At 46.9% G+C, this 16,062-nt stretch overlaps 1 protein-coding gene across 8 annotated transcripts in view; it reads left to right on the top strand.

Annotated features, from left to right (window-relative positions):
- The window catches only part of MICAL2 (microtubule associated monooxygenase, calponin and LIM domain containing 2), a 219,578-nt gene that overhangs the window by 90,687 nt on the left and 112,829 nt on the right, over positions 1-16,062 (top strand). For all 8 annotated transcript variants that reach the window (XR_003004813.1, XM_024757127.1, XM_024757126.1 and 5 more), the window contains 6 exons: positions 932-1,048; positions 2,388-2,489; positions 6,322-6,477; positions 10,036-10,136; positions 14,432-14,689; positions 15,859-15,974. Coding sequence is in view for 7 of the 8 variants with exons in the window: in XM_024757127.1 (XP_024612895.1) it covers positions 932-1,048; positions 2,388-2,489; positions 6,322-6,477; positions 10,036-10,136; positions 14,432-14,689; positions 15,859-15,974 (850 nt within the window). In the remaining variant the exon portion in view is untranslated. The remainder of the gene's footprint in view (positions 1-931; positions 1,049-2,387; positions 2,490-6,321; positions 6,478-10,035; positions 10,137-14,431; positions 14,690-15,858; positions 15,975-16,062) is intronic.

Below are 16,062 nucleotides of genomic sequence, written 5' to 3'. Positions count from 1 at the left end.
TACCTAACAGCTCGAGCACAGTCTCGGAAACAGATCTGGGTCCACATTCCAGTTTTGTTCCTGTGTGAGCTTGAGCAAGTCACTTAGGCTTGTTGAGCCTTAATTCCTCATCTCTAAAATGAAAATAGAGAATTCCCTGGTGACCAGTGGTTAGGACTCCACGTTTTCACTGCTGAGGGCCCGGTTTCAATCCCTGGTTGGGGAACTAAGATCTGGCAAGCCAAAACAAAAAAATTTCTTTTTATTAGGAAAAAAATAAAATGAGAATAATTACTCCGAAGGGCCACTGTAAGGGTTAAATGAGAGAACACAGAGTGCTTAGCACATAATTAGTACTCAGTAATGATCGTTACTGGTACAGGCATACCTTGGAGAAATTGCAGGTTCAGTTCTAGACCATCGCAATAAAACGAATATCCCAATAAAATGAGTTACATGAATTACATTGCATATAAAAGTGATATTTACACTATACTATAGTCTTTTCAGTATATACGCATAACAGAATTATGTCTAAAAAACAATGTAAATACCTTAACTTTAAAATGCTTTATTGCTAAAAAATGTGAACCATCATCTGAGCCTTCAGTGAGTTGTAATCTTCTTGTAATAGTAGCATCAAAGATCACTGCTAACAGTCACCATAACAAACATAATGATAGTGAGAAAGTTTGAAATAGTGCTAGAATTGCCAAAACGTGACACAGAGATACAAAATGAGCAAATGCCGTTGGAAAAATGACACTGGGAGTACTTGCTTTGACGCAGGGTTGCCTTAAACCTTCAAGTTGTAAAAAATGTAATATCTGGGAAGTGCAATAAAATGAGGCATGCCTCTATATTGCTCAGAAATCACTGAGCAGTGACAATAGTGTTCTGTATACAGGAGGCACTCGGACATTGCTACCGACAGTTCATCTCTTCCCCTCAGGTATTCGTCAGTTGCAGCTCATCCTGTTCAAGGTGGCCTTGATATTGGGGGTTGAAATCCATGTGAATGTGGAGTTCGTGAAGGTTCTAGAGCCTCCTGAAGATCAAGAAAATCAAAGTACAGTATCATTTTCCTTTTGGTCTAGAAATCAGAAATTGCAAAACGGAAATCATATTTGCAGCTCCTAGAGGATGTTCCTGTTAAGGTTATTCTTATTGAGAGCCGTTTGGCATAATTTCATCAAAGGATCTTTTACCTTTGTGGACCATTGCTGTCACTTGAGCTTTGCTCTTCAGCTCCCAGGGGATTTATTATTAAGTATTTAACATATAATTTGGTTACCCTGTCACTACGAGGCGGTAGTAGGAAAAAGACATAGATTCGGTTGTCTGGTAAAGTTCATTCGCATACTCTTCAAGCTGTGTGTATACACACATAGATATGTGGATACACTTATTATACCCACGTGATATTTTAAAATCCAGTAAAGAAAGTGAAGTTTCTAGAGCAAATATGAAATAAATGTTCAAAATATTATTTAGTATATAATATTTTTGAGCTTTATTGAAGAATAATTTACAAACCACGAAATTCACCCATTGTAGGTATGTCTTACTTAGTAATTCATCTCTTGTTCCTATTAGTATATATATATAAATTCTGATCTTTTATATACATCGTGGTCAGAGAGCTTGTTCATGATGCCTCTGCATCTTACTTACTATCAAACTCTTCTGCCGCTGGGCCGGGCTTTCAGTTTTTGGTCCAGCTTCATGTCAGGGACCTCATAGTTTCACATGCAGGTTACAACTCTGATTTCTCCCATCCTCTGCCCAGAATATTGAGAATTTAGGGGAGATGTTAGTTGGCTTTTGCGGCAGGACAGCAGCTGTAATTTAACTTTGAGACCTGTGTGCTCTTCACCTTTCCCAGACCCCTAGTGGGTGTTAAATCCTAATTATGGGTAACCAGCAAGATTGCACCTGAAAATGGTTTCATAAAAGACTGTGTATTGCCCAACAAGAACGTTTGAGCATAATAAAGTAGTAATTCACGCTGGTTTCATTATACCCTGCACAAGCTTTTAGTTCTGTTTAGCAATGGGAAGGGACCGAGGAATGGGGGGATACAGAGAGAACATGGTAGAATCTGTTGACATAAATAAGGTGCAAGTGAGACTGGTGTGAGGATCGTTAGGATAGACTCCCACCCTTTATAGAAACCAGTAAAACCAGGCGTGGAGTTAGCACTGCTGGTTTACCTTGTGCTGGATTGAACTGAAGCTAAAGCCAGAAGGACTCCAAATTCAAGTGTGAATCTGGACAGCTTGGGTCTTTCCGCTGGAGCCTCTGTCTGGGGTGCCTGTACCTGTCGCATTATCCATTTCTCATGACCAACACAGAGGGCATGTAATCACTCTGTCCTGCTAACTCATCTCATTTTTCTGTCCTGGCAGAAATTGGCTGGCGGGCAGAATTTCTCCCTGCAGACCACTCTTTGTCAGAGTTTGAGTTTGATGTCATCATTGGAGCCGATGGCCGCAGGAACACGCTGGAAGGTGAAGACTCTTCTTCTTCCGGGGGCTGAGGATGGAGGGATGGGAGTGGGAAAGGGTATATCAGGAAGGGTGTGGAGAAGGGGGGCAAGATGGCAGGTGCCAAAGCTGGATGGGGGTCTTGATAGAAGGCCAGACTGCCCTGCTGTGCCTGAGGCTGAGTGTTTAGAGAACAGCCATTTAATACTTTCTGAACCTCTGTTCTCCCAACTATAAAATACTGATAATAGAACCTCTCAGAAGATTGCTATAAGGGCTGGGAAAATGTAAAAATGTTTTATAAAAGAAAAGCACCATGGAAATTAAAAGAAAAAATCAACATACATTTACTAAGCATCTGCCAGTGTGAAAGCCATGGTGCTAAGCGCTTTCATACTTCTTCCAACTAAGAGGACCATTTTCATACCCTTCATGGTGCTGGTTTACTGTGAAGTATAATAACCCAGACGGAGAACCCCGTCTCTTCTCATAACTTTAAAGCGTGCTCACGGCTGGGCAGTAAGATAAGTTTCGCCCGAACTGTCAAAGAACAAAACAGTGCCTCTCTACTTCTAAATTTGGAAGCGTTAACATGTTTTTAGGGAAGAATCTATTCAGGCTGAGAGAGGAAGAAATGCCATTGCGGAGAAATGCCTTCAATCACCTCCACCCCAGCCCCAAGGTTAATTGGTGCACAGGTTATACTAATTTGCACCAGCTGTACTAATTTAAGACCCTGGGTTGAGGACAAAGTGGTCCCACATGGCATCTCTTGCGCTGGGGACAGGTGTGCTTTTTTTTTTTTTTTCCGGTACTCAGGCCGCTCACCGTTGTGGCCTCTCCCGCTGCGGAGCACAGACTCCGGACACGCAGGCCCAGCGGCCATGGCTCACGGGCCCAGCCACTCCGCGGCATGTGGGATCTTCCTGGACCGGGGCACAAACCCGTGTCCCCTGCATCGGCAGGCAGACTCTCAACCACTGCGCCACCAGGGAAGCCCAACAGGTCTGCATTTTGAGCTTGTCCTGCTCAAGGGCTGCAGGCTGCAGATGTCTGCTGGGGAGGGCACCTTCTCTGAGGACAGAACACCCTCCCTAAACAAGGGCTGATCTCACAGAACTCAGGATGTGTATGTAGTCTGCCTAGCTGAGGCACTTCCCACCTGCTATACACCCGCTGCTCCTTTCCTCTTTCTTCACTTCCATACCCACTCCCTCGCCCCAAGCAATCAATAACGGATATCAAACAAAAAAATTTTAAGCTGCCAACCTGAATGCTGTACTATTAGAATTTTTGAGCCCATTCTGATGGTTTGAGAAAACTGTAAGCGTGAATATAAAAATCCAGGATCCATGATCAGCTTGAGGGATGGTTTGATATTTTGTGAACATGAAAAGCAGGGCAGGAAGGGGGAGAACCACTTGAGCAACTGAGGACCAGGTAAGCAGACTAGAGCAGGGTTCTCAATGGGCACTATGGGCAATTGGGGGCCAGTTTTTGTGGTGGGGACTGTCCTGTGCGTTGTAGGATGCTTAGCCGCACCCTCAGTTGTGGCGACCAGAACCGTTTCCACACTTGGCCAAATGCCCCGGGGGGCAAAATAACCCCAGTTAGATACTAGAGACTAGTGGCCATTTTGACCGTTTCCACAAAGGTCTAATGAAGAACCAAAATGAGGGAGTAATGTATAGAAACCCAAGGTTATTTTTTAAAATTAATTTATTTAATTTATTTTATTTTTGGCCGTGTTGGTTCTTCATTGCTGCGCGCGGGCTTTCTCTAGCCATGGCGAGCAGGGGCTACTCTCCATTTCGGTGTGCAGGCTTCTCATAGCGGTGGCTTCTTGTTGCGGAGCATGGGCTCTAGGCACGTGGGCTTCAGCAGTTGTGGCACACAGGGTCAGTAATTGTGGCTCACGGGCTCTAGAGCGCAGGCTCAGTAGTTGTGGCGCACGGGTTTAGTTGCTTCGTGGCATGTGGCATCTTCCCGGACCAGAGCTCGAAACCTTGTCCCCTGCACTGGCAGACGGATTCTTAACCACTGCGCAACCAGGGAATCCCAACCCAAGTTTTTTAGTCAAAGGGATTTTTGACAAAGAAGTGTGGGAATCGCCAAGAGGCTTCAGTGTCTGGTAAGCCAATGTGAGGGGAATTCCCACAGGTGCTGAAGACAATGGTTCTGTCTGCTAGCGAGACAAATGCCTTGCATTAAGCAAAGTAAACAGCAGTACCTGGGATGGAGGGGAAGTTCAGGGCTACAGGAAAAGACAGATGCTAAAAAGAAAAGGGATTAGGAGGAGGTGGTCCACTGAAACGGGACCACCTGCTTGTGATCCTCTGGGCAACTGCCTGTGATAGTGTGGTTTATAATAAGGCAATTATATTTTGTCTTTGTGCCCTTTCTGGCACAGCTACCCAAACCCTTGGAATTTCCTGAGCGATAAGGGCAAATAGGAGCATTTTTTGTTATGATATTTGGCCTTTTGTCTGTGGTTCCTGAAATCAATTCAGAGCCATAAGGGTGAAATGGGTGTCTTGTTATTCATAACAAGCTCCTTTTCACACCGAGTTTATGTTAATGAAGAGAGTTTTGGAAAGCACCTAAGGGAGGGAGGGGACTGGTTGCCAGGGGAGCCAAACAAGTGATTAGAGGGTTGGAACTTTCAGTCCCACCCTCTGACCTCCTGGGAGGGGAGAGGGGTTGGAGATTGAGTTCAGTCACCAATGGCCAGTGATTTAATCAATCCGACATCTGTAATGAAGCCTCCACAAAAACCCAAAGGAGATGGTGTGGAGAGTTTCCGGGTTGGTGAACACGTTGTTTGGAGAGGGTGTGAAAGCTCCATGCCCTTTCCCCATAACTTGTTCTAAGCATCTCTTCCAGCTGGCTGTTCCCGAGTTGTTTAGGAAGTAAAATGTTCTCTGAGTTCTGAGAGCCACTCTAGAAAATTAATCAAATCCAAGGAGGGAGTCCTTGAACCTACAATCTATAGCTGATTAGTCAGAAGCACAGGTGACAACATGGGCTTATAATTGGCATCTGAAGTGGGGGGCAGTCTGGTGGGACTGAGCCCTTAACCTGTGGGATCTGATGCCATCTCTGAGTAGATAGTGTCAGAATTGAGTTGAAGTGTAGGACACCCAGCTGCTGTCCTGGAATTGCCTGTCGGCGTGGGAGGGAAAAAAACCCCATATTGTAATTGGGTGCAGAATTCTTATGGCCATTAAAAAGCGATTTCAGTGTATACCGTTGAAAACTGTAAGAGCCTCGATTAATCACTGAACTAAAATAATTGCAAGTTAGAGTTCCATGTATTCATTGTACATTTATTGACTGTGTACTAAGTGCCAGTCACTATGGACTGGAGGTAGAAAGAAAATTTGTTAAAATCTCTGTTGCACAGGAATTCAATCTCATAATTCTACTGTTCAAAGGGAGAAGAAAAGAAACCGTGAGAAATGCTGACAACGTAGTTTCAATTGTATAAGTTTAAAGTGCAGATGAGTCTTTCATGAGACTACCTTGCAGCAACGCCTAACACATCCTCTAAAGGATGAGCCCTGTGATTGCCCATTGGAGAAGCACAGTTTAGCCTTTTGTTTGTGGAAGCCTAACCAGGATAATCGGTCCTATAGATTTTAGAGAAGGAAAAAGTCCCACTGACTTTGAAAGGCCTCCAACGGGTTTTCTCCTCGGGGACAAACCTCAGCATTTCTGCCTGCCGCCTGTTTTCTAGATCCAAAGTTCTGGTTTCACTGGCCTGTCGGCCATCTGAGAATAGCTTTCTCAGTAATCTTTTCCAGTTTTCACACCAAATCCAGAAGAAAGACCCACTTTTCCCCTTTTCTTCCCACAGGGTTCAGAAGAAAAGAATTCCGTGGGAAGCTGGCTATTGCGATCACCGCCAACTTCATAAACAGAAACAGCACAGCTGAGGCCAAGGTGGAAGAGATTAGCGGTGTGGCTTTCATCTTCAATCAGAAATTTTTTCAGGATCTTAAAGAAGAAACAGGTGGGACCCTCACCTTTCTCCAAACCAGGCCATCGTCCATGCTTCTCTGTAGCGTACAGGGGTTGGGGGAGGAGGGCACTCAGCTTTCCCAGCTCTTGGGAACAGGAGACTCACGCTGATAAAGTGGAAGCAGGGATTTCTCTTTAGGATTAATAATGGGCAGGATTCCTTCGGGGACAAGAAGGATTCTTGAGGGAAAGTTCTAGATGTTGTACATGAAAATAGATAAACATTTTTTTTTTTTTGGATAAACATTTATTTACTCAGGACACATTTACTGAGTGCCCATTGAATGCCCGCACTCAATGTCATGGGATACACAGTCGAGGTTGACACGGTACCCTCCCAATAGTGGCTCCTTGTCTAGGGAGGGACAGCCATGGAAACCATCCTAATGCAGGCTGGTGAATCTAGGCCTGACGCCAATGTGGAGATCCCGGAGCACTCTGAGGGGGAGCCAGTAACCTGTGGGTGGTCCCTGAAGAAGCATAGATGCTTTTATCAGTGCACCTGCTGCCCTTTCCCTCAAGAACAGTCACAGATGCTGGGGTGGGGGTGGGGCACGACACTCACCCAGGGGCAACAGTTGTCCCCAAACCATGGGACTTGAAGAAAGAAGGGATTCATTCATTTACTCAACGGATATTTATTGAACACCTACTATGTGCCAAATGCTGTTCAAGGGCGTGAGATAGAGCAGTGGGCAAAGCAAGCAAACCCCCTCTCTCGGAGCTTATATTCTATGGGTTGCAGAGGGACCATCAATAATCAAATAACATGTCAGGTGGTCTATAAGGATAGTGGAGAAAAAATAAAGCAGGGTGAGGGCGAAGAGGGATGAAATTCCTGCTCCCAATTAAGTAAATTTAAGATTTTTTCCCTTTCTTTTTAACCTGATTTGGAAATACATATATTTCTCATTGAAAAGGCAGTGTAACAATGTTAAATAGAAGTTTTGTACTAAAAATAAATCATTAACGCCCAGCACCACCTAGCACAGGAACAGTCCTCATTTTCGTGTAGGCCTTGACGGTAATTTTCCACCTGCATCCTTACTTTTTACGTGGCTAGAGCTTTTACCATAGTGTCAGTCCTGTTATTCTCCATTTCTCATTCAGCATCACATTTTAAATACTGTCCATTGTGCCCAGTCCTACTGATGGTCAGGTTTGTCGGAATAGCTCTTGAAGTGGATATATTGTCACCCACTGCTGAAGCATTTAAACCAGGGGTTGGCAGACTTACCATGTGTTTTTGTATTGCCTTCAAGCTAAGAATGGTTTTTAATATATTTTGAATGGCTGCAGAAAAATCAAAAGAAGAAATTTTGGGGACAAATTGAAAATTTATGAAATTCAAATTTTATAGTCCATAAATAGAGGTTTATTAGAATGCAGCCAGGCCGGTTTGTTTACCTTGGTGCCATGAGGGCTTTCAACACAGACTGGATGGCCCACAAAGCCCAAAATATTTACTCTCTGGCCCTTTACGAAAAAGTTTGCAGACTTCTGATTTAAACCTTTCAGTTCTTTACTGTTACCAATAAAACTACTTCCTTTGGATTATTTCCGTAAGATAGCTTTCTAGGAATGGGATTAGTTATTGAGCCAGACTCTGCTTCTTCCTGGCCACAGCAATGTGTGTCCACTGCATGACCCTCTGAGGGTCACTATGGTGGCATTATTTTATATTAAAAAAAAAGTATTTCCTTCCAGCATATTATGTCCTTTAGAATGATTTAAGAATTCTCCAGCCCTCTCTTCACCTCAAAAACCAAGAAAATAAATGCTTAAATAAACCACTAAATATAAATTATGACAGGACATCAAGTTTGTTTTTCCAAATGTTTCAATGAGCTTCCTTTGCACTTTGCAAAGGTCATCACCTTTGGCCATTGTTCGACAACAGTGCCCTTCACAGAATGAGAGGGATGTATTTCCTCGGATCCTCTGGGGGGCCCTGTGCATTGATGGCTGTTTCCTATTTAACGGTCATAAAGGGGTTTCCATGGTTACCCAGCAGCCTCTGTGATAACTGCTGATAAGTTGCCTCGCGTCTGTTCCTTTCTCTCCCTTCAAAGAAACCAAACCAGTGGTTATCAAACTTGAGTGTGAATCAGAATCACCTGTATGGCCTTTTCGAGCACAGATTGCTGGCCAGACCCCCAGTGTTTCCCATTCTGTAGGCCTGGGGTCGGGCTCCAGTTATTTGCATTTCTAATCAGTGCTCAGGTGATGCTGCTGCCGCTGCTGGCTAGGGATCCTACTTTGAGAAACACTGAGCTACGCTGTCATTTTACGGCATTTGTTTTAAAGGCAGAAACCTAGTCTATAAAGTCTTTTGCAATTGGTGGAAAGCACAGAAAGATACAACCCAGTCCTCTGATTGAGTTTTTCTACCAGGGCACCTGGGTTTTCACACATAACAGGGAGATGGTAGAAATGTCCCTTAGCAGTCTTTGGAGAATTCACACAGCTCTTTGCATCTCTGGTCACATGGAGGAAACGGTGGATGGGACTTGGAATCAGACGGGCTGGGGTTCAAATCCTGGTTCTGTTGCCACTTAGCTGCCATGCCACAGACAGCACTGTGCCTTCCTGCAGCACGTACTCAGCTGTGACTTGGAAATACTGGTCTACAGCCCCAAAGGGCTTTATGAGTTTTAAAAGAAGCTGGCTAGGGAACTTCCCTGGTGGCGAGGTGGTTAAGAATCCGCCTGCCAATGCAGTGCACACAGGTTCAGGCCCTGGTCCAGGAAGATCCCACAGGCCGCGGAGCAACTAAATCCGTGTGCTACAGCTACTGAGCCTGTGCCCTAGAGCCCATGAACCACAACTGCTGAAGCCCACCTGGCCTAGAGCCCTGCTGCGCAACAAGAGAAGCCACCGCAATGAGAAGCCTGTGCACCAGACCCAGTGCAGCCAAAAATAATTAAATAGATAAATAAATTTATTTTTTAAAAAAAGAAAAGAAAAACAGTGGCTTAATCATATTGCAATGTATAGCGCAGTGGTTAAGAATCCGCCTGCCAATGCAGGTGACACGAGTTCGAGCCCTGGCCCGGGAAGATCCCACATGCCGCGGAGCAACGAAGGCCATGCGCCACAACTACTGAGCCCGCATGCCTAGAGCCCGTGCCCCGCAACAAGAGAAGCCACCACAATGAGAAGCCTGCGCACAGCAACAAAGAGCAGCCTCCGCTCGCCGCAACTAGAGAAAGCCTGCTCATGGCAACGAAGACCCAACACAGCCAAAAATAAAAAAAAATTAGTATAAAAAATTTTTTAAATGTGTCAAATCAACATGTTGTACACAAACTTACACAATGTTATATCTCAATTTAAAAAGAAAAGAAATAGTATCTTTGTGGGACTGTGGTGACTAGGGTAAATTCTGGCACTTGATCTTATCTTTGCTCGCCCTGTATGTCTTAAAAACTTGTCGAACACCAATATTCTGCAGGTAAATAGTGAGACCCGTAATGAGGCAAAGCAGGGCTCCTGACACACAGTAGGCGCTGAGGAGATAATACTGAGTCCATGAACCTTCTCTTTTCAGGGATTGATCTTGAGAACATTGTTTACTACAAGGACTGCACCCACTATTTTGTCATGACTGCCAAGAAGCAGAGCTTGCTTGACAAAGGTGTCATCATTAATGTACGTATCGCTTGGCTATGATGTCCTGTCTTTCCCTTTGTGACCTGGGCTGGCAGCATCAGCGAGTGCGGGAGCATATGTCATCCTGCCACAAACTGAGTAATGGGGGGAAGAGGGAAGGGACCACCATCCACCACGCCCTTCTCCTTGGTGGTGCATGAGTGTGTTGGATGGAGGAGCCCACACGAACAATAGAGGCAGAGGTGTTTCTGCAGAGAGCTGGGCTGGTGCGGGAGGGGGAAATGCTGAAATTCTTACCCAGGTGTTAGTGTGGGTTCTTAACCACTGAGAGATCAGCTGAGTCTTTTCCTTTCAAGTGTCTCATCCCTGCCTTCTTTTCTGGGAGGTCACACACATACTTTGGAGGCAGATGAGGGCTCCTTGTCCTAGTGGGATCCAGGCAGTTTCACTTGTGAATTTCACGCTGCGGCCCCCTTGTCATGGTATGGGGGAAAGCCCTATTGCAGTCAAGAAGACTCAAGTTGAATCTTCGCTCTGCCACGTATTAACTCAGGACTGTGACTAAGCTGTTTGCCTTCTCTGAACCTCAGTCTTCTTGTCTGCAGAATAGGAATAATAGTTTCTATCTAAAAGGATTGTTCAGAGGAATAAATTTTAAAACGTATACAGAGCACTTGGCATGTAGCAAGTTGGTAGCTTCCCTCCATAACTTCTCTGCCTGGTTTGGACACTTGCTTTTTTGTCCTGCTGGCTTCCTGGCCTCTGCTTCCTGCCTTTGCACCTTCATGCTTATACAGAGAGCAGGGCTGCAAGGAAGGAGCACATGGAGTGGCCAGCACCAGGCTGGCACCTTCTTTGGTCAGGTTTCAACCCCTCCAGAGACCCTGTTCCTGCAGCTGCCGCTGCTGCTGTACCCTTAAGATAAGGATCATGCAGTCCAAGGTCAGCCTGCTCTTGGGGTGTTGGCCTGTAGGCCAGGCAGCACGGTGACCATTCATCGCTGCTTGTCAGAGAAGAATGTGCCTATCCTCACGCCAGCTTGTGCTGGCAGCCAGCTGGGCAGCTTTAGTAACCCAGCCCTCCCCTGGGCCTCCTCCACATCAGCTCAGGGCTTTGCTGAGAGCCCGAGCTGCTGGACAGAAGGCTGGGAGTTGGCGGGGGTGTGAGGGTGGGGTTGAATGAAGCCTACTTAGCACAGTCAGCAGATGTGCGAGCAGTGCCTTTCAACACCTGGTGCCCCACTGCTGATCCGGTCTGGGGGAGGTGAGGCCATGTCCCCATTTTCCCTCTGTTCCACAGGTGTCCCTCCCAAAGTTACCTCCCCTATTGAGATGCCTGTGTCAGATAGTGAAGGACTATTTGGGGTCCAGGGTGCAGGCACAGAGGGTGCAGGGGAGGGTCTAGGGAGACTCTTGTTTATCCCACCCCTGGAAAGTCAGGCCAAGTTTGACTTGGGGTTCCTATTTCACTGGCTAAGTACTCCGGCCTGCTGAGATGCTAAGGTTCTCCCAGGTCATCCCAGGGTATTTGTCCTGGCCACAACATGTTACTCATGGTGACTTGATTTTTTGGCAGTTGTCAAAGCCCCTCCATGCTCCCCTCTCAGGCTCTGTGTCATGGCACAGGTGGGTGGGAGCTCCTCGCTGTGGTCCGATAATTATCGCAGGAGCTGGGAGCAGATCACAGGCCCACAGTTGTCCTCATCAAGGCCTTCCTTCTCCCTCAGAGAATCTGGGAGTATCAGCTGAGCTGGTGCAGAGGGCCCTCTAGGTATAAGACATGAACTCTAGAAATAGGAGGCCATGGCTGGACATGGGAGAACTGGACACCATTTGGTTCAGGAGCCCTGGCTTGAGTCTCCAGGTGTCCAGCCAAGCTCTATAGCATTTGCATAAGCTGGGAGCTGACCCGTCAACCCCGAGCTACTTAAAATACCATTCTTCTCTCGCTCCCAGAGGAATGGCAAGTCCCCTGTTTTCCTGTCCCTGTATGGGTCAGCGTCTTCCTCGAGATGCACAAGGTGCTGAGTGAATGTTTGTTGAATGACTGACTGACCTGCTTCCCCATCTATTCCTGCTGATCTCTGGGCCTCTTTCTATGACTACTTAAGGGAGAGTAAAGTTTCTCCTCAGGAAACCCTGCCTCTGGGCTCCCAGCTGTGTCCATCCTTCCTGGCCCCTACCTCTGCTGGTCCATGCACACACAGGCTTGGTCTTACCTCAGTAGGAGGGAGCTTGGTTGCCAGGTGCGTGAGGTGGATGTATACACATCACAGCTGGTCTCAATGCCGAGTCCACCCTCATTTGAAGCAGTGAACAGCCATTGTCTGACCTTCTCTTCTGGTCTACCGCTTCTTTCCAGCTTTTCACTTGGGGTGACTAGTCTTCCTGTTGGATTCCCCACCCTTCTCTCATGTTTACTGCTTCCCTCTCTCCTTCCCCACCTCTGTCCAGAACTGGGCCTGTGCAAAATGAGGTCCAAATTCGCCCCCTGCCTTTATCTTCATTTAGCACTCCTTCCTCAGCTCTGCCCACTTTATTACAGCCCCGTTCCCACTTTTTCTCTCTCATCCTTGCTTTCATCTGTTCCCTACAAGTCTGTTCTGCCATCCGCCCGCTCACCTGGGACCTCCTGCCCTGCAAGGCCCTATGGCTCCTCCCAGCAGCCCTGGGCCAGGTGCCTGTCATCCCGGCACAGCTGGGCGGTCTGCCCCTTGGCCAGGTCCCCACAGTCCTGTGTGTGGTTTCAGCACCAGGTGCCGCCTTCATCATACAGTGTCCACATTCATCCATCACCCGATCCTCCACAGGGGTTGTTGTGGCATGTTTTGAAGAGGGGGTATTTTTGAGATCTCTCCATTCACTCTTCCACACCTTCAAGAAGGAGAGTGATTATGTGATGTAAGAGTAGGTAAGAGAAAGGAAAGCGAATAATAGGAGCTCCAGCCTGGACGCCACGACCTGACAAAGGGCTCTTGGGCCAACGCTGGGTTCCATTTAGTTGACGTGGCTTGGATGTGGAAGTATTAGAATTTCTGGGAAATCGTGGCTGTTGGGAAAATTGCCACAGTAGGTCACTGTTTGTAGTTGAGGAGGTGCCTTCTTAGACCTTTCTAGATGCCCTTGCTGCTGCACTCGGTGGGTCTGGGATCACTTCACCATATGGTGTGGTTTGTGCCATCCTGATTTATTAGGGACAGGAATTCCCAGTCATTGAGAACTTCCCAATTCCTAGGCTTTGGGCTAGGGAGTCATGTCCACGGTCTCATTCAGTCCTCACATGGTCCTATATAGGGAGTAGATTTTGTTCGTCTCATTTTACAAATTCACATTTTACAAGTGAGAATATGGAGACTCAGAAAAGTTCAATAAGTTGCCCAAATTTATGCAGTCAGTGAACAGAGATGGAATTTGACCTGTTGATCTCACTGACCCAAGGCCTGTGTTGGTCTTATACACTAGTCCCTGCCCCCTGCCCCAAGGGATTTGCATTTTCTGTGTCACCTTTTGGGAAAGATAGTCTTTTAGTTTCTATAGCCACACAATGAGCAGATTGGACTCTGGGAGACATCCTATAGTTCATTGCCAGTGTCCCTCCAGGGTGGATATACTAGTCCTCTAAGCTCAGGGTTCTCTACCTCCCAGCAGGGAAGTATAACAATTAACACTGTAAGAGCAGAGCAGAGCCCCGAGGAGCCCTCAGCCTGTTGAGAAAAGGGGTAACTGATCGTGGAGAGAAAGTTTGAGAGTTATGCCAATTACCCATTTCTTTTTCAGACTTGTCTGACCGCTAGCCGCAGCATTTCTGGACCACATTAGCTTAGCTTCGTCCATTATAAAATCAATCTTACTCATTTGCTCTTTTGTCTTTTAGTTTCACTGAAAGTTATCACAAGGACCAGCCATATGAAACATGCTTCTATATTTGCTGCAGGATCATTACTGAGTAGACTGTTCATGACAACACCATGTTCTCTGTCAAAATTCCTATGTCAGACAGTTATTTTAGAATTTAGTGCCAGGAAAAAATTTCCTCCCCTAGGAATTTCTTTGCTTCCTTCTTTCTGATAAGGAAAGCCCTGTAATATATCACATTTCCCTCTTGCCTTGGATGCCAGGAAGCTCAAAGCCAAATTTGATGCTTAATCATAACTCTGTTAATGTTCACAGATGGCTGAGTTGGTTCCTCTTTATTCCCTTGACCCCCATTTTCTATTTCTGTTTTGATTCGCCTCTCTGCAAATCCATTCCATGTCCTTTTACAAAGAAGTAGGTATGACTCCTTGCCCTTTTGAGGGGCAGGTTGTTACACTGTGCTCTTGTTCCTTCTCCCAGGACTATATTGACACAGAGATGCTGCTGTGTGCAGAGAACGTGAACCAGGACAACCTGCTTTCCTACGCACGCGAAGCTGCAGACTTCGCCACCAATTACCAGCTGCCGTCTTTAGACTTTGCCATGAACCATTATGGACAACCCGACGTGGCCATGTTCGATTTCACCTCCATGTATGCCTCCGAGAATGCAGCCCTGGTGCGCGAGCGACAGTCACACCAGCTGCTCGTGGCCCTGGTGGGCGACAGCTTGCTTGAGGTACCGCCTGCTTTTGGAGCCCCCTCATTCCTGCTGGAAGACAGATCCCCACATTGCTGTTCTAACTGGCAGCATCTGCTGTCCTGCAGCCCAACAGAAGGACAGGCTCTCAGCCAACTGGCAGGACTCTGCCGAGCCCGTCCTTGCCTCAGAGGCTGACCTTTGACGAAATTTAGAGGGGTCAATTCTGCCTGTCTACAGGCAGGAACACTTTCTCTTGCCCCTCTGGGTTTTTCTGGGCCGACTTCTCGGTTGAAGTACAAAATTAAGCGGCCCGGGTCAGGCCATCCTTCCCAGAGCATGCAGATCCGCAGCTGGTTGGAGACTTCTTCCTCCTCTGGGTGGATTTCTGTAGCCTGTCAGCATCGAGTTCGAATAGGAGCGAGAAAGGAGTGTGGGCCCCAAAGTCCATGGCCTCCCTGCTCAAAATTCTTCCCAGAAAATGTGCAGATGCTAGGAGTCTTACATTAAATGAATGATTTCAGAAAGGGTAAATTTTTATCTTGATGTAAGCACTGACCAAAAAATGTTGATGTATTTATCCGAAGTTAGCATCAAGTTTCAAACCACGCTTTGGGTGCACGTGGAACAGGTTAGTTAGAACTTAGCTTGGTGAATCAATGCTTGCTCACCACTGTGTGCGGACTCTAACCTAAGCTCCTTGCTTAAGCACTCAGCACCTCCCCTGCTTCTGTCCCAATCCTCCCTCCCAGCTTTCTCTCTCCCGGTACTTCCCGCCCGTGCTCTCTGCTGCACCCAAACCAGACGGGCTCTTTTTCCATCCGGCTCCATCATTTTCCCGCCACCAAGTCTTCGCCCACACTGTTCTGAGCGGATCAAGATCAGAATCCTTTTCATACTTTAAAATCAGCACGAATGCAACTCTTCCCTGAAGCGTTCCTTGATTTCTGTCTCCCTCCCTCAGGGTGGTGTTGCCTCTGCCTTTTTGAGCCCCCAAAGCAATTTTGCTGTTCCGTGTCATAGCACCCTTGCATGTGACTTTGTGCTACAGCTATTGGTGTTTGTGGTGAGTCCCAGTGGACTGCCTGTCACCTCTCTGTCCCCCCAGTGCCTCGCACAGGCCTGGCAAACACCAAGTGCTGGATAGAATGGGATGGCATTCTGGGGATCACTGGAATCAACTAGAACTTTGCATGTGTCCTTTGCAGCCGTTCTGGCCGATGGGCACCGGCTGTGCCCGCGGCTTCCTGGCAGCCTTTGACACGGCGTGGATGGTGAAGAGCTGGGACCAGGGCACTCCTCCCCTGGAGCTGCTGGCTGAAAGGTGAGTATTAACAGCAGGCCCCTCAGCTGGAGGCAGGGCCGGGTCAAAACTCAGGCAGGAGAGGGAGTGAGGCTGGATGAACCTGGAG

Source organism: Neophocaena asiaeorientalis, unplaced genomic scaffold, assembly GCF_003031525.2.
Source record: "Neophocaena asiaeorientalis asiaeorientalis breed wild unplaced genomic scaffold, Neophocaena_asiaeorientalis_V1.1 scaffold504, whole genome shotgun sequence".
Taxonomy (NCBI): Eukaryota; Metazoa; Chordata; class Mammalia; order Artiodactyla; family Phocoenidae; genus Neophocaena; species Neophocaena asiaeorientalis.
This window is presented reverse-complemented; position numbering and strand designations above follow the sequence as displayed.